Genomic DNA, 19,388 nt, shown 5'->3' with positions numbered 1-19,388 from the left:
TTATTTTTCATGTATTGTGCTCAGTAAATTGCACAGAACTGAATTAAACAGAACTATATGTCCAATATATTCATGATAATGTAAATTTTAGTAGTTTTCCATAAAGAAGTATCATAGTAGAAACATATTTCACAAGTAAAAAATATTAAAATATTGATATTTATGTTCTTTAAATGACAAGTTATATTGACCATTAGTACAACAGAATTTGTTCAGTGATCTATTAGTAAAAAACCCTGCAGAGTAGTGTATTAAATGTCACATAAATTTTGTATTTCTTTTACTGTATTTCAAACATATATCTTCATCAAATTATTTGCTTTGATGGACTAAATTGAAATGAATTATACAACTATGTGAGGGTCCAGCATATTGGAATAAAATTTTGTTCCAAATGCCATAACTAAATCCATGGCTTGGGGATTTATTGGATGCTCAAACTAAGCCCAGAGTTTTGGCAAGATTTGTGAACCTGGAAAATTTGCATGTTCATGCTGATTTGTTTTGGTATAATGACTTTCTTAAGTAATTAAGTAGCAAATGCAAGCAGAAAACAAAATTTTGGAATTATTCAAGCTTAATTTAAAGGGAACTTCAAAGGATATGAAACCATGTGGAAGGGGATGTAAGCTAAGTAAAATGTTAGCATCCCAAAAAAATTGAAACCACAGAATGTACATATGACTACTATGAAAATATTTCCATTTTATTCTGTTTTTTTCCTATACTACATCATTAAAGTGTGCATTTTACTTGGATTTTGTATATATGTTAGTATTTGTTCTATCCAAAGGTACAATGATGTATTAGAAACTATTTGCCTACATGCTTGCAAAATTACTCACCAAAATTGTACATTAAATTACACAAGAAAAAAAAAAGAATACTAATTATGTTCCTTTTTGAAGTCAAAGGCAAACAGGCTACAAGAGAAAGGGATTGAGCCCATAATGTTTTATAGATGTACCAGTTATTTTTCATGTCATCTAGATTGTTTGTTATCTTATATTTGATAGCTTCCTCTTTGTATTTGGAAGATAATAAATCCTATTCAGTTAAATGAATTACAGGGGTTTTTTTCATTTGCATTTTTAGGATAACATTCCAGAATTTAAAAATGTATTAACTTAGTTGTTTTAGTTTTTTCCTTCAATTAATATAAATTATATATTTCCTTGGAGTTCCAATAATTTGTCTCCAAAGCACAAATAACTTCATAAAATGTTAATATATAGTACTGAATCTGAAATATTTTTAGAAGTGGAACAATCTGAGGTCACAAGTGCAACGACTTTTGTTATTTCCTTGTAATTCTAACAGATTCTAAGGCATCATGGCATATCTAGCATTGAAAGAGATTTAAAGAGATTAAATTTGCTTGAAGAATAAGTCACTGTATTACAGGGTTTAAGAGTGGTCTATAAAATAACAGAGGTCAATGTTGTACAATTAAGATTGTTTTTTAATTGAGTAATACCAAATTTATTTATGTTCATTCTTTCATACTTAATATAGCTCCAATGGCTTTTAGACAACTATGAAACTGCAGAAGGAGTGAGTCTCCCCAGAAGTACACTTTACAACCATTACTTACGTCATTGTCAGGAGCACAAGTTAGATCCAGTTAATGCTGCCTCTTTTGGAAAACTCATACGATCAATCTTCATGGGATTACGGACCAGAAGACTGGGAACCAGGTTTGCATTAATGAAATCTTAAAGTATAATAGAAAATATCAATAATAATTCTGAATGCGAAGCTTGTATGTTAAAAACAAGCAAGTAAACAAATAAATAAAAAATATTTTAAACCTTACTGTTAAGGGAGTTGCCAAATTCAGTAGACTTCAGGACCCAGGGGAGTCCTGGTCTGTTATAACCAGATTCTGTGTACTGTTAAGACCCAGGTATCTTCCATCTCAGTCCAATGGATGCAGCTACTGCCATTCCCATTTGCAGATCCAGGTAGTAGTAAGACTGAATATGTGTTTCAAACATGCAGATAAACACAAACATGACAGTAACACAGCTAATCACATGAGTTAACACAGAACAATGCCTACACCAACACCTACATAGACACCAATAGTATTAACATAAATATGAATGCAGATAGCCCAATTCCATTCTTCCTCTCCAACTGATCAGGACTGAAGTTGACTATTGAAACATACACAAACCCTCACTCACCCACGAGCATACCTCATTGTTGTGGTTTGACCCCAGACAGCAACTAAGAACTATGCAGCCACTCATACTTTTCCCCCTCCCAGTGGAATGGGGAGGAGAATTGGGGAAAAAACCCAAAACTTGTGGGTTGAGAAAAGAACAGTTTAATAATTAAAACGAAATAAAATACAATAATAATGACAACAATAATAAGAGTAATGAAAATAAATATAACCGAGAGAAAAATAAAACCCAAGGAAAAAAACCCCAAAACCCAAACCAAATGATACATAATGCAATTGCTCACCACCCACTGACCAACACTCAAACACACCTCCCCACCAACTCCCTCTAGTTCATATACTGAGCATGACATTCTGTGGTTTGGAATATCCCTTTGGCTAGTTCAGGTCAGCTGTCCTGGCCATGCTCCCTCCCAGCTTCTTATGTCCCCCAGCCTACTTGCTGGCAGGGCAGGATGAGAAGCAGGATGAGAAGCAGAGAAGGCCTTGATGATGTGCAAGCACTGCTCAGCAATAACCTAAACGTTCCTGTGTTGCCAACATTCTTTTCAGCATTTCAGGCATCCTGGGATGCAGCAAGAAGAGTGTGGCCAGCAGGTCAAGGGAGGTTTTTCTCCCTCTCTACTCTGCCCTGGTGAGGCCTCATCTGGAGTAGTGTGTCCAGTTCTGGGCTCCTCAGCTCAAGAGGGACAGGGAAGTGCTGGAGAGAGTCCAGCGTAGGGCCACCAAGATGATCAGGGGAATGGAACATCTTTCATATGAGGAAAGGCTGTGGGAACTGGGGCTGTTTAGTGTGGAGAAGAGGAGACTGAGGGGTGATCTTATTAACATTTATAAATATCTAAAAGGTGGGTGTCAGGAGGTTGGGACATCACTTTTCTCTGTTGTATCTAGCAACAGGTCAAGGGGTAATGGGATGAAGCTGGAATACAAAAAGTTCCACTTAAACATAAGAAAAAACTATTTCACTGTGAGAGTGACGGAGCAGTGAAACAGGTTGCCCAGAGGGATTGTGGAGTCTCCTTCCTTGGAGGTCTTCAAGACCCGCCTGGACATGTTCCTATGCAAACTGATCTAGGTGAACCTGCTTCTGCAGGGGGCTTGGACTAGATGATCTCTAAAGGTCCCTTCCAACCCTTACCATTCTATGATTCTATAAATCCAAAATACAGTCCTGTATCTATTAGGAAGAAAATTAATTCTGTCCCAGATAAAACCAGGATGCCTATTTATGGAATTGTTTTATTCACCATGACTGCATAAGTAATTTATTTGGTTTTTACTTTCCTTATTCTATTTAAATGAAATCCAACAGTGAAATGCTATAAAATATAGTTTAGGTGAACTGATTTCCAGAAGCTGGTGGAGTTACACCAGTGAGAGGAAAGTCAAGCCTAACTTTTATGTACTGTTTTCTAGACAAGGGAAATTGTGAAGTGAGTATTATGTATATGCATAAAACTAATGTTATTTTTGTTCTTTCATAAAGGGGGAACTCTAAATACCATTATTATGGGATTCGTGTCAAACCAGATTCTCCCCTTAATCGGCTACAAGAGGACATGCAATATATGGCTATGAGACAGCAACCCATGCAGCAGAAACAGAGGTATGGTGTTAAATGAAACTGCTTTTTAGTTCTTAGAGACTTGCCTGTCTTCACTTATGTGAAAAAATCAAAACTCAAATGGAAATTGTTCAACTTCTTTTGCGAAAAATAAAGATTTGTCAGATCTGCAGTTGATATTACCAGATTCTGGTATCAGTAGATATGACAGAGCACATACTGAAAAACTCAGAATTTTTTTTAAAAGTTATAATAAGAATAAAATATTATGCAATTCTTCTGAACAGACACTTCTTGATAGTCTTAGGTTATTTTCCCACAGAGCAGAAAAAATAGCAATAGGAGCTTTGAATTTCAAATTGTGTTGTTCATTTTCATTACTTTAAGCGGGACATACATAAAATGATAGAATAGCTTGTGATAAGGTTCAATTTTCTGCTGATTGCCTCCTCCTGGCAAGAACTAATGTATCAAAACCCTGGACTAGGAGAGAAGACTTGGGCCCCTTCTGGGCTCTGCATGGAATAATCCCATGGGAGACAGTCCTACAGGGAAAAGGAATTCGGGAGAGCTGTTGGATTTTTCAAGGATCGTCTCTTAATAGCTAAAGAATGGTCCATTCTGACATACATGAAGTCAAGGAAAGGTGGCAGGAGGCCTGCATGGAGGAATAAGGAGCTAATCTAGCCCAACACTCCCTAGCTCAAGATCATATACAGTTGGGTTTTGAATAGCTCTAAAGATAGAGACTCCACGTTTCAGTGTTCAACCAGCCCTATAGTTAAGAAAAAAAAAGGATTTTCTTAGGTTCAAGTGGAATTTCCTGTATTTCAATTTGTAGTCATAGAATCATAGAATCATAGAATGGTAGGGGTTGGAAGGGACCTTTAGAGATCATCTAGTGCAACCCCCGTGCAGAAGCAGGTTCACTTAGATCAGGTCGCATAGGAACATGTCCAGGCGGGTCTTGAAGACCTCCAAGGAAGGAGACTCCACAACCCCTCTGGGCAGCCTGTTCCACTGCTCCGTCACTCTCACAGTGAAATAGTTTTTTCTTATGTTTAAGTGGAACTTTTTGTGTCCCAGCTTCATCCCATTACCCCTGTTACTATCCTGTTACTATCTACTATAGAAAAGAGGGATGTCCCAACCTCCTGACACTCACCCTTTAGATATTTATAAATGTTAATAAGATCACCCCTCAATCTCCTCTTCTCCAGACTAAACAGCCCCAGTTCCCACAGCCTTTCCTCATATGAAAGATGTTCCATTCCCCTGATCATCTTGGTGGCCCTGCGCTGGACTCTCTCCAGCACTTCCCTGTCCCTCTTGAGCTGGGGAGCCCAGAACTGGACACAGGACTCCAGATGAGGCCTCACCAGGGCAGAGTAGAGGGGGAGAAGAACCTCCCTTGACCTGCTGGCCAAACTCTTCTTGATGCATCCCAGAATGCCATTGACCTTCTTGGCTATGATGGCACATTGCTGACTCATATTTAGTTTATTATCAATCAGGATTCCCAGGTCTCTCTCTGCAGAGCTGCTCTTAAGCAGTTCGACCTTTGTCATTGCCTTTTGTTCTTTCATTGGATACTAATGAAAATAGTGTTGATCTGCTTTATTTATTCCATCCCAACCATATCTATTGAAGAACTTTGTTCAGCCTCTAAATCAGTTCAGATGTGCAAAGATTTAGTAAAATAAATTTCCAAATCCCAGGCATTCTAAATAGATGAAATGCACAAAGCAGGGAGCTAGATTGACTGTGTGATATTTACAAGGCGAAAAACTTAATACTATCTGTTTTCTGTGAAAAACCAGATATGACAATAATATATAAAATATATATGATAATATATAATAACAATGATATAAAAGAAAAAAAGACATTTTCATTGAAAATTTGGGAATGCATATACCAACTGTTATCTATGCAATGTTTTGTGTAAAAAACTGCCAACTTTGAAGATTTTTACTTATATTTTTATGTAAAACGATATTTTGAACGCAAGAATAGATGTTTTGATGATGTCTAAAGATCCCTTCCAACCCTTACCATTCTATGATTTTATGATTCTACGATTATCATAATAGCAATTTTAAACAGAAGTTTAAATATTTATTTAAACCTTCAGTGTTTCTTATTCTAGCACATTTAATACAATTTTGATGTTTTATAGCATGCAGAAATCTTTACTTTTTATTTCTGTTGATTTCCCTATTTTATGTTTTTAGGGTATAGTTTGGTGAGATTTTCTCCTGGAACATATATGGAGGGGGAAGCTTGAAAATATCCATGTATTTGCTTGCTCCTTTTAATGCAAATCAAGATTCTTATGTATGTACTAGACCTCAGAAGTTAGGGTTGGAGGGATAGGGGAGATGATGAGCCACATGTAAGAAAAATAAACAAATAAAAGCATTCATTAAAATGCATTCCATTTTTTTTAAACACTATATTTCTGAACTAAGACTTTTGCCACACTTATGAAGCATACTTAGTATATATTTGAGCAGTTTGGTATCAAATCTGTAAATTTGTATAAAATTTATCTTACAGTATTCAAAACTCTAGCATGTTTTAACATGAAATAAAAGACTTCATATTATAGTATCAATCAGTAGGAGTTATGCTATTTTCCAGTTTTATTAATGTTTCTAATTTTATTTAAAAACTTAAAAAAAGTTTTAACAATTGTATAATAATTCTATTATAAGAAGACATTCAGAGCAAAGAGAATCTTAAAAATCAGAAATGTTTCCTTCTCCCTTCTGACTACTCAAATTACGAAATGCTATTTATCTTCTGTCCTTTAGTATCAGCTTTAGTATCAGCTGTTAACTGTGTTCAGTTGTATGAATTTTACCCCTCTTCCATCAATCACATCTAATTGGATAGACACATTGAGTTCTTCTTGATAAAGAGTGTCAGCTGAATTTATGCTACAGATCATTTTTCTTCATTCTTACTTAATATGAAAGTTCATGCAACTTTCTTACTTGTGTCAAATCGTATTGGGTATATGTATCAAGATTTTGGTAGTGGGTAAGAGGCTGCCCTGTGCTGGACACAGATGATTCCAGTTGGCTTGGCAACAGACCCAATGCAGACTGAGCCAATCAATGAAGTTGATGATGCTTAAGACAGGGCAAAAAACAGCAAACATGCAAAGAAGGAGTAAGAAACAGCAGTATGAAGGAGAGGGAGGAGGTATTCCATGGCACCAGGAACAGTATTCACATAGCAGATTGTGGAACACACTATGCTGGAGCATTTTGATATTTCATAAAGAAACTGCATCTTGTGGAGAACCCATGCCAGAGCAGAGAAGTGTGAGAAGGAAGTGTTGGCAGATAGATACCCTCCTACCCACCTCCTTGAACTGTTCATTGCCTCACTTGAAGGGACTTCATGTAACCTGTGGCAGTAACAAGGAGGGAGAGGAGTCTAGAATGAAGGCAAGAAGCTGAGCCTGGGAAAGAAGGGAGAGTATTTTAATATTTGTCTTTTTATTTCCAATTACTTGAATTAGTAATTGCATTTTTATTTTAATTGGTGATGAATTAACTTAATTTTACCCAAGTTGAGTCTGTTTTTCCCACAATGGTAATTGGTAAGCAATCTTTACCCACAAGCTTTCTTGCTCCTGTTCTTTCTATTTTCTCCACAAACCCACTGAGGTGGGGAGATGTGAGTGGCTGAGTGGGAGTTTCACTGTTCGTCAAGGCTACCTCACCATAAACATGAATATATCCAAAGATCTGCCAGAGGTATGCTTGTGTTCAGTGTTTGACACAGGCCTGAATTCAGTATCTGAAATTTCAGGATTGAATTACAGAGTTACAGTCCCCTAATCATCTTTGTAGACCTCCGCTGAACTGTCTCCGTGAGTTCCCTATCTCTCCTGAACTGGAGAGCCCAAATCTGCACACAGTGCTCCATGTTTAATTTGCTGTCCACCAGAACAACCAGGTTCCTCTCTGCAGAGCTGCTCTCCAGCAGGTCAACCCCCAGCCTGTACTGGTGCATGGGGTTGTTCCTCCCCAGGTGCCAGACTCAGCACTTGCCCTTGTTGAACCTCATGAGGAACCTCCCTGCCCAACTCTCAAGCCAAGTAAAGATCCCGCTGAATGGCAGCACAGCCTTCTGGGGAATCAGCCACCCAGTTTGGTGTCATCAGTGAACTTCCTGAGGGTACACTCTGTCCCTTCATCCAGGTGATTGATGAAGTTGTTGAATAAGATTGGCCCCAGAACCAATCCCTGTGGAACTCCACAAACCACAGGCCTCCAACTTGACTCTGTGCCGTTGATCACCATCCTCTGGGCTCTGTCATTCAGCCAGTTCTCGATCCACCTCACTTTCCTGACCTTTCCATGAGGGTTTTTTGGGAGACAGTGTCAAAAGCCTTGCTGAAGTCAAGGTAGATGACATCCATTGCTCTCTCCAGCCAGTTATGTCCTCATAAAAGGCTATCAGGTTGGCTAAACAGAATTTCCCCTTGGTGCATCCATGTTGACTCTCCCTGATAACCATAATTTCCTTCATGTGTTTTGAGATAACAGCTGGTATGAGTTGTTCCATCACCTTTCCAGGGATGGAGGTGAGGCTGACTGACCTGTAGTTTCCCAGGTCCTCCTTCTTGCCCTTTTGAAGATTGGAGTGACATTGGCCTTCATCCAGTTCTCAAGCACCTCACCTGTGCTCCATCATCATTCAAAATGATGGAGAGCTGCTTAGCAATAATGTCAGCCAGCTCCCTCAGCACTCATGGATGCATTCCATCAGACCCATGGACTTGTGGGTGTCCAACCTGCCTAATAGATCTCTAACCAAATCCTTCTCAACCAAGGTTTTCTTTTCTCTGGCATTTCTCTCTATCCTTCAGGGATTGGGCTTCCTGACGGCCATCCTTGATGAAGAGTTTAGAATAGAATAGAATAGAATAGAATAGAATAGAATAGGAATAGAATAATTTCAGTTGGAAGGGAGTTAAAATTATCATCTAGTCCAACTGCCTGACCACTTCAGGCCTGACCAAATTTAAAGCATATTATTAAGAGCATTGTCCAAATGCCTCTTAAACACTGACAGGCATAGGGCATCAACCACATCTAGGAAGCCTGTTCCAGTGTTTGACTACTCTCTCTGTAAAGAAATGCTTCCTAGTATCAAGTGTGAACCTCCCCTGGTTCAGCTACTTTGTTTAAGTCTAAGTAACCTTTTCAGACCTTCTGACCTCATGAGAAGTGTGGTACATTTTAAAATTATTTAAATTCCTTTATCTCTAAACAGATGCATGACCCTTCTTAAGGTGATTAAACCTTATTTTTGTGATACTTCATTCCTGGGAAGGCAAGTCCTTTCGAAAAAGAAAGATTGTGTTTATGTTAAATATAAATGAGTTTTAGGTCTTAGAGGTATAGTTTTTAAACTAAATTACACAAGAAATTGGTAGTCATGCTGTGATATCAGCTTCATGAATTTTATAATGCATTGCCAGTGTTGTACCTTTGCTTACTACAACTATTCTCATGTTCCTTTTCTTTTGTATGTGAACTAGCAAAGCTGTATATTGAAACTGAGAAATCAGTCAGAATAGATTGCACTCAGAGAAAAAAAGAACATAAAGAATATTTTTGTGTTTGATAACTTTGTAGGTACAAGCCTGTGCAGAAAATGGATGGAGTTGCAGATAATTTCACAGGAAGTGGTCAACAGACAGGCACATCTGCTGAACAAACTATAATTGCCCAAAGTCAACATCATCAACAGTTTTTAGGTATGAAAAGATGTGTTATATTGTTAAATAAAATAAACTCCATTATCACCCTGAACATTGTCATACAAATACAATAATTATTTTAGTTATGATGCCCTGTTTAAAACTCTCAGTGATAACAGAACAGAAATATACTCATAGAAGCTGTATGTTCTATATTTTAAGACTTCTGCAATATTTAATATGCATCATGCAGATATAAAAGAAAAAATGTGCAAAATCTACTTGAATGGTAGATATAAACTATATTGTCATACAATTGTGATTAAGCATTTTATACAAAAATGCATACTGAAAATCTTTCCCTAAAAGCTCATTAATTTCCACTGGCTTACCAACTTTTTGAATATGCACATAAAATGGGATTATATTTTTTCACTGCAGTTGTGTTGACCATTGACAAGAAGGTGTATTGAGTTTGTGTTGCAACATTATAAATGGAAAGAGCCAAATAGTTAAAACCAGAAACCCAAGGTTCGTGTTTAAAAATGTGCATTTTGTGCATCCATTGATGTAGCTAAGCATATCAATTTCTCAGTTGTGGAAGCAAATGGTAATTTAGTAATTTGCTAATGTAAAAAAGCTTATTAAATGTATTACTGTAATAATGGTACACTTAGTTTTTAGTTCATATATTGGGATTTTGAAGCACCATATCCTTTGACCTAACTTTGCTGTTACTGAAATCATCAGTAACCTTAGGCTACAGTTCATGTATTTTTCAATTTCCACTTCCACTGACCCTTCCAGTAGACAGTGCATTTTTTTCCCAGCACACCAGTGTATATCTTGGAAAAAATACTGAAAAAAAGTAAAAGAATATGTTGGCTACAGTTGAAAGCCTTGTAAATTTAAAATAAATATATGCTGCTGAGTCTACTAAACCCTAACATGCATGACAATGCAACTATTCAGTTGATCAAAATAAACATTATTTAACATAGTTAATTAAATAAATTCAGAAAAATGTGCCTTAGCGTAGGTACAATATGTATGTGAAAGCATTTTTATCTGCGATCTGTCAAGAATAATTTAACATCTTTTGCTTAACAAAATAGATAGCTGATTTGTTCACAATTTTATTGCAACTTTAAAATATATTAAATATGAAAGACATCCCTCTTTGGGCATTATGACCTTCTAGACTTTATTTCTTTACATCATCCTTAAATGTTTTCTAATTGAACTGTAATTGACACCATTCACAATAGCTTTCTTCTGTTATGTTGTCATGGAAACAGATGCATCTCGAGTACTTCAAGAGTTTGGAGAAGTTGAAATATCTTCTCTGCCAGATGGTACTACCCTTGAGGACATAAAATCACTGCAAAGTCTTTATCGAGAGCACTGTGAGGTAAGAGAAAAGAGTCATTTCACATAATTATTCTTTGAAAATTCATGTCTTCTGGTGAGAATCAGTACAATAGGATGACTGACACAAAATACATTACAGCTAGTCTTATTGTATCTGATGTGCTCCTCAAATATTTTGCTTATTCCATTAGAAAGGATTTTTCAAAAAGACTTCTGGAAATTCTCTCTGCAGAGAAAGTAAATAACATATAATAGAATACCAATACAGGAATGTAATTGTGTAGGTTTTGAACATTTTAGATAAATTGAACTTTAGATAATATAAATACAGAGTTTTGCTATCGTTTATAGGAGTTGAAATCAAATTAAATTACTGTTTCTAATGTTTATGTTAAAAATAAACTCACTTTTTCTTCAATTTTTAAAGAATCACAGAATCACAGAATGGTAGGGGTTGGAAGGGACCTCTAGAGATCATCTAGTCCAACCCCCCTGCAGAAGCAGGGTCACCTAGATCAGGTCAAACAGGAATGCGTCCAGACAGGTATTGAAAACCTCCAGAGAAGGAGACTGCACAACCTCTCTGGGAAGTCTGTGCCAGGGCTCCCTCACCTTCACAGTTTCTCCTCATGTTCAAGTGGAACTTCCTGTGTTCCAGCTTGTGTCTGTTACCCTTTGTCCCATCACTGGGCACTACAGAAAAGACTCACCTCATCCTTTTGACACCTGCCCTTTAGGTATCTACCTTGACTTCAGCAAGGCTTTTGACACTGTCTCCCATAACATCCTCATCAGAAAGCTCAAGCGGTGTGGCTTGGATGAGTGCACAGTGAGGTGGATCGAGAGCTGGCTGAATGACAGAGCCCAGAGGGTAATGACACAGAATCGAGTTGGAGGCCTGTGGCCAGTGGAGTTCCACAGGGATGGGTTCTGGGGCCAGTCTTCTTCAACATCTTCATCAACAACCTGGATGAGGGGACAGAGTGTACCCTCAGCAAGTTCACTGATGACACCAAACTGGGAGGACTGGCTGATTCCCCAGAAGGCTGTGCTGCCATTCAGCGGGATCTCAACTGGCTTGAGAGTTGGGCAGAGAGGAACCTCATGAGATTCAACAAGGACAAGTGCAGAGTCCTGCATCTGGGAAGGAACAAACCCATGCATCAGTACAGGCTGGGGGTCGAACTGCTGAAGAGCGGCTCTGCAGAGAGAGACCTGGGAGTCCTGATTGATAATGAGCTAAATATGAGCCAGCAATGTGCACTCATGGCCACAAAGGCCAATGGCATTCTGGGATGCATCAAGAAGAGTGTGGCCAGCAGGTCAAGGGAGGTTCTTCTCCCCCTCTACTCTGCCCTGGTGAGGCCTCATCTGGAGTACTGTGTCCAGTTCTGGGCTCCTCAGCTCAAGAGGGACAGGGAAGTGCTGGAGAGAGTCCAGCGCAGGGCCACCAAGATGATCAGGGAATGGAACATCTTTCATATGAGGAAAGGCTGTGGGAACTGGGGCTGTTTAGTCTGGAGAAGAGGAGATTGAGGGGTGATCTTATTAACATTTATAAATATCTAAAGGGTGGGTGTCAGGAGGTTGGGACATCCCTTTTTTTTCTACTAGCTAGTAACAGGACAAGGGGTAATGGGATGAAGCTGGGACACAAAAAGTTCCACTTAAATATAAGAAAAAACTATTTCACTGTGAGAGTGACGGAGCAGTGAAAGAGGTTGCCCAGAGGGGTTGTGGAGTCTCCTTCCTTGGAGGTCTTCAAGACCCGCCTGGACATGTTCCTATGCGATCTGATCTAGGTGACCCTGCTTCTGCAGGGGAGTTGGACTAGATGATCTCTAAAGATCCCTTCCAACCCCTACCATTCTATGATTCTATGATTCTATTTATACACATTGATAAGGCCCTTCTCACTCAGTCTTCTCTTCTCCAGACTAAACAGCCTGAGTTCTTGCAGCCTTTCCTCATAAGAGAGATGTTACAGTCCCCTAATCATCTTTGTAGACCTCCAGTGAACTGTCTTCACGAGTTACCTATCTCTCTTGCACTGGAGAGCCCAAATCTGCACACAGTGCTCCATGTTTAATTTGCTGTCCACCAGAACAACCCGAGCTCCCCAGTCCCTCTCTGAAGAGCTGCTCTCCAGCAGGTCAACCCCCAGCCTGTACTGGTGCGTGGGGTTGTTCCTCCCCAGGTGCCAGACTCAGCACTTGCCCTTGTTGAACCTCATGAGGAACCTCCCTGCCCAACTCTCAAGCCAAGTCAAGATCCTGCTGAATGGCAGCATAGCCTTCTGGGGAATCAGCCAGTCCTCCCAGTTTGGTGTCATCAGTGAACTTCCTGAGGGTACACTCTGTCCCTTCATCCAGGTTGTTGATGAAGATGTTGAATAAGACTGGCAGGTTGCTTAAGAATAATATGTTAAGAATAACATTTAACAATAAGAAGCAGGTTGCTTAAGAACTTAAAGCCACATTTCATACCAAATAACGTGTTTTAAAAGTATTGATGAAGATGTTTTAAAATATGCAATGAAAGAACAAAATTAATGAAATAGCAGGTTTCCTTTGTATTTACAATAGTGTTAAAAGTTCTGTTTAGGTGAATTCACTGATAAATGTGCTGAAACTCTTTTCTGGAAGATTCCTTGTATTTGCACTTGGCCTGATCTAAATCTCTGTCCCCACTAGTATCTATACTTGGGAAATTTGTTGACAAAAAGTTATTAAAAAGGATATTATATGTTGATTTTTAAACATACATTTTTCTATTTTTTCTGCAAAATGACCAGAGGGGAGCTATACCCTTGGGATAATTTGGGGTGGTGGGGGTTGGGAGAGATGAAGTAGAAGACTATCTGCACTTGTTTTATATTTTATTTTTAGGCAATAGTGGATGTTGTTGTGAATCTTCAGTTTAGCCTGATAGAAAAATTGTGGCAAACTTTCTGGCGCTATTCTCCCTCTGCTCCAGCTGACGACACAACTATTATTGAACTGAGGTCAGTAAATGTGTCTTTTTCTTTACTGTTCACCATCATAATATAACAGCAGGAGTCAAACCAAAGAAAGTTTTAGTTTTACATGTAGGCTAAGAACATTTTTCAATATCAATAATTTTTCAGGTTAAATTTGTGTTGTCTGCTATTTGACATATAGGCTGTCGATATATGTCAAACTGCAGTCTTGAAATGATTGTACACATCAATTTTTTCCTTTGTTTGGATAAATAAAGTCAAAGTATCTTTTTCACAATATACTGTCCAGTACATTTAAATTGCAAGGATCGTTGGTATCATACATTTTATGGGCTGGAGCAGAACTTTGGAGGCTATTTTTCCTGTTTCATATGAAGAAGTTAAAGAGTTTCAACTGGATGTAAAAGAGAGATTTTAAAATATTTTATTAAATAATCAAAGTCTAGTGTACTTTTCTTATTTGTATGTAAATGCATTTTCATTTGTTACATTTATTCACACCAGCAATCTGAGTGAAATAGAAAGTCGACTTCCAAAAGGAAAACTAATTATTCTGTGCAAAAATGAGTCTATTATGAAATGGATGGGTAATTGTGACCATGTGATGTACCAGGCTTTGGTGGAGATTCTCATTCCTGATGTCCTTAGACCTATTCCTAGTAAGTTAAAAACAGATAACATCTCATAAGACTGTTTTGTTTAATTTTTTTTATGTGGTGATTTTTTTGGTGCCTCACGTGAAATTTCTGGGAATGATTTGGAAGAATGTACATGTAGTGTGTGTAATCTTTCCTTAATTCTGTTGAGTAGGAGGGTACTGGAGCTGGTCTAAGCATTGCATTTAAATAAAAGGAGAGTGGATATTTCACTACATTTAGGAAAGTCTCTAGAACCAAGCTGAGTGGTGCGGTTGACACCTGAGGGACAGGATGTCATCCAGAGGGACCTGGACAAGTTTGAGGAGTGGGCCCATGTAAATCTCATGAAGTTCAACAAGGACAAATTCAAGGTCCTGCACCTGAGCTGAGGCAACCCCTAGTATCGATATCAGCTAGAGGATGAAGGGATTGAGAGCAGCCCTGTGCAGAAGGACTTGGGGATACCAATGGATAAAAAGCTGGACAAGAGCTGGCAATATGTGCTCACAGCCCAGAAAGCCAACCATACTCTGGGATGCATCAAAAGAAGTGTGGCTAGCAGGTCGAGGGAAGTGATTCTCCCCCTCTACTCCCCTCTGATGAGACCTCACCTGGAGTACTGCAACCAGTTCTGGGATCCTTAGCACAAGACATGGACAAAAACGATCAGAGGGCTGGAACACCTCTTCTATGAAGAAAAGATGAGAGAATTGGTGTTGTTTAGCCTGGAGGAGAGAAGGCTTCAGGAAGACCTTATTGCAGCTTTTCAGTACTTAAAGGGGGCTTATAAGAAAGATGAGGACAGACTTTTTACTGTGGCCTGTGGTGAAAGGACAAGGGATAATGATTCTAAACTAAAAGAGACTAGATTCAGACTAGATATATGTTGCCGCTACCAGCAACATAACCAGGCCACACGCACGGATCACTCAGCCCACCACCGCTGAGAGGACAAGATCACTGCATACTCAGTATGGATGATGCATACTCAGTATGGATGATGCTTTATTCCAGCTTATTGCTTGTGCCATGCGTTTTTATCTGCTAACACAAGCACCTCCTTTCACTCCACCCTGTGCCCGCCTCTTCTGTACTCTCCACCTCTCGCATTAAAGCCCAAGATCTTCCAGGCGCCTACGACAGATAAAAGGAAGACATTTTTTAACAGTGAGGGTGGTGAAACACTGGAACAGGTTGCCCAGAGAGGTGGTAGATGCTCCATCCATGGAAACATTCAAGTTCAGGTTAGACAGGGCTCTGAGCAACTTCATCTAGTTGAAGATACCCTTGCTCATTGCAGGGATTTGGCCTAGATGACCTTTAAAGGTTCTTCCAACCCAAACCATTCTATGATTCTATCAAACTGTTCTCAATAGACCACTCTTCCAGCCTGTCCAGGTCTCTCTGTACGATGGCTCTCCCTTCTGACATGTCCACCTCAGTTTGGTGTCATCTGCAAATTTGGTAAAGGTGTTTTCAATCCTATCATCCAGATGTTGAACATCATGGGGGCCAGTATTGATCTCCGGAGGACCCCACTTGTGACAGGCTGCCAGCCTGAGTAAAAAACATTGTTCACCACACTCTGAGTGTGGCCTGTTGGCCAATTTCATACCCATCTCCTAGACCACCCATCCAAACTGTGTCTTGCCAGTTTGTCCAGGAGGAGGCAATGGGAAACAGTGTTGAAATCCAGGTAAAGAACATTCACTGCTCTCCCCACTTCAACAGAAAGTGTTACTTTGTTGTAGAAAGTGATCAGGTTAGTCTGGCATGGTTTGTCTTTGGAAAATCCATGCTGGCTTTTCCCAGTCCCCCGCTTCATTTGCTTTGTGGATGTTTCTAGGAGAACTTGTTCCATTACTTTCCTGGGAACTGAAGTAAGACTAATGGGCATGTAGTTTCCTGGGTCCTCTTTTGGGCCTGTCTTGGTTTAACCTGTCAGGCAGCTAAACACCACACAGCTGCTTGCTCCCTCCCTCCCTCCCACCCAGTGAGACGTGGGAGAGAACTGGGGAAAAAAAGAGTAAAAGTTGTGAGTTGAGATAAAGACAGTTTAATAGGACAGAAATGGAAGGGAAAGTAATAATGATGATGATGATGATGAGAAGAGAATATACAGAACAAGCAATGCACAATGCAATTGCTCACCACCCGCTGACTGATGCCTGGCTAGTTCCCAAGCAGCAGCCCTCAGCCAGCTTTCCCTCTAGTTTATATGCTGAGCATGATGTCATATGATATGGAATATCCATTTGGACAGTTTGGGTCAGCTATCCCAGCTATGTACCCTCCCAGCTTCTTGTACCCTCCAGCCTTCTTGCTGGTAGGGTGGTGTGAGAAGCTAAAATGTCCTTGGCTTAGTGTAAACACTGCTTAGCAACAACTAAAACATCAGCGTGTTACCAACATTATTCTCTTACTAACTTCAATACACAACACTATACGCGCTACTAGGAAGAAAATTAACTCTGTCTCAGAAAAAAAACAGAACAGGACCCTTCTTTGTAGATGGGTATGACATTTGTCCTTTTCCAGTCATCAGGGATCTGTCATCTCTGATCTCCATGACTTCTCAAAGATGATAGACAGTGGCCTTGCAACAATGTCAGCCACTTCTCCTAACACCCTGGGGTGAATTCCATCTGAGCTCATAGATTTATGTGGGTTGAACCCTTGCAAGAGGCTGCAGACCAGCCCTTCTTCCACTACTAGAGGAATGTTGACACACACATTGTCGTAACTACTTGATCCTGTGAACTGCAGTCCAGCTACATCAGTAAAAACAGAGACAAAGAAGGTATTGAGAACCTTGGTCTTGTCAGCATTATTACTGTCTTCCCTGCTCTGTTTTGTAATGGGCCTATGTCTTCCCTGTGCTTCTGCTCACGTACCTGAAGAACCCTTTCTTGTTGTTCTTTGGCCAATTTCAGTTCTAGCTGAGCCTTAGCCTTCCTGACTGTAAAGGGCTGGGGAGCATTCCCCACTAGGCTGGAAGGTATGCTCATCTACCCTGTTGCTTATGGATATACAGGTGTCACAGCTGTGGACCCTACCCCACCCCCCCAGTTTGTTAGTTTAAAGCATGATTCACTAAGTCAGTCAATATGCTGGTGAAGATTCTCCTGCCTCTTCTAGACCACTGGATTCCATCTCTTTCCAATAGGCTGAATTCATTGAAGAACGCCCTGTGATCATATAAACCAAAGCCCTGTCGACAACACTAGCCATGAAGCCAGGTATTGATATCCTTGTTGCATCGACTTCTGCCTGCACCCCTATCCCTGACTAACAAGACAGGAGCAGATCAGGGGCAAGACCTGGCACTTCCCTTTGTTGGACTGCATGAGGTTCCTGTCTGCCCATTTCCCCAGCCTGTTGAGATCCCTCTGAATGGCACAACAACCATCTGGTCTATCTACCACTCCTCCCAATTCTGTATTATCTGAAAACTTGCTGAGGATGCACTCTGTCACATCGTCCAGGTCATTAATGAAGTTGTTAACACAGTATTGGCCCAAGGATCAACCCTGGGGAACATCACTCTAGAGACTGGCCTCTAGCTAGACTTTATGCTTCTGATCACAACTGTCTGGGCCTGGCAGTTCATTCACTTTTCAGTCCACCTCACTGTCCACTTACCTAACCTCTACTTTCTCAACTTGTCTATGAGGATGTTACAGGAAACAGTGTCAAATGTCTTGCTAAAGTCTAGATAAACAGCATCCACTGCTCTCCCCTTTTCCAACAAGCTAGTTGACTCATTGTAGAAGACTTATCATATAGGTCAGGCATGATTTCCCATTCCTAAATCCATACTAATTCTTACCAAGCACCTTCTTTGGAAATGGCTTCCAGGATTTTCTCCATCATCTTCCCAGGAACAGAGGTAAGGCTGACCAGCCTGTAGTTCCCCAGATCCTCCTTCTTGCCCTTCTTGAAGACTGGAGTGTCATTTGCTTTCTTACAGTCCTCAGGAACCTCCCCTGATCACCATGACCATTTGAAGATAATTGAGAGTGGCCTCGCAATGACATCAGCCAGCTCCCTCAGCACTCATAGGTGCATCCCATCAAGTCCCATGGATTTGTGCATTGCCAATTTTGTTTAAATGTTTCCCTAACCAGGTCTTCCTCTATTGAGGAGAATTCTTCCTTGCTGCAGACTTTCCCTCTGGTCTCAGAGGCTTGGGATTCCTGAAGACAATCCTTACCAGTAAAGACTCTGGTGTAGAAGGCATTCAGTACCTCGGCCTTTCCCGTGTCCTTTGTCATCAGGTTCCCTGTCCCATTCAGCAGCAAGCCCACATTTTCTCTGGTCTTCATTTTGCTGCTGATGTACCTGCAGAAAGCCTTAATGTTGCCCTTCACATTGCTTGCCAGTTTCAACTCCAGGTAGGCTTTGGCTTTCCCAACCCCATCTCTGCACACTTGGACAGTGTCTCTACATCCCATCTCCCTCTATCAGTTTTTAATCACAGAATCTTAAGGGTTGGAAGGGACCTCGAAAGATCATCTAGTCCAATCCCACTGCCAGAGCAGGACCACCTAGAGTAGGTCACACAGGAACTCATCCAGGTGGGTTTTGAATGTCTCCAGAGAAGGAGACTCCACAACCCCTCCGGGCAGCCCGTTCCAGTGCTCCATCACCCTCATAGTGAAGAAGTTTTCCCTTGTGTTTCTTTGGAACCTCTTATGTTCTAGCTTGTACCCATTGCCCCTTGTCCTATCATTGGACATCATTGAGAACAGCCTGGCTCCATCCTCCTGACACCTGCCCTTTATGTATTTGTAAACATCAATGAAATCATCCCTCCGTCTCCTCTTCTCCAAGCTAAAGAGCCCCAGCTCCCTCAGCCTTTCATCATAAGGGAGATGCTCCCTTAATCATCTTTGTGGCCCTGCGCTGAACTCTCT

At 40.2% G+C, this 19,388-nt stretch overlaps 1 protein-coding gene across 3 annotated transcripts in view; it reads left to right on the top strand.

The window, feature by feature from the left end:
• Positions 1–19,388, top strand: part of LOC133628493 (transcription factor RFX3-like) — a 153,037-nt gene that overhangs the window by 116,644 nt on the left and 17,005 nt on the right. For all 3 annotated transcript variants that reach the window (XM_062016725.1, XM_062016724.1, XM_062016726.1), the window contains 6 exons: positions 1,516–1,697; positions 3,681–3,800; positions 9,419–9,540; positions 10,782–10,894; positions 13,743–13,858; positions 14,339–14,493. In XM_062016725.1, the coding sequence (XP_061872709.1) occupies positions 1,516–1,697; positions 3,681–3,800; positions 9,419–9,540; positions 10,782–10,894; positions 13,743–13,858; positions 14,339–14,493 (808 nt within the window). The remainder of the gene's footprint in view (positions 1–1,515; positions 1,698–3,680; positions 3,801–9,418; positions 9,541–10,781; positions 10,895–13,742; positions 13,859–14,338; positions 14,494–19,388) is intronic.

The sequence above is a fragment of the Colius striatus genome, chromosome W, assembly GCF_028858725.1.
Source record: "Colius striatus isolate bColStr4 chromosome W, bColStr4.1.hap1, whole genome shotgun sequence".
Taxonomy (NCBI): domain Eukaryota; kingdom Metazoa; phylum Chordata; class Aves; order Coliiformes; family Coliidae; genus Colius; species Colius striatus.
Note: the sequence above shows the minus strand (reverse complement) of the source record. Positions and strands in the feature narration are given on the sequence as shown.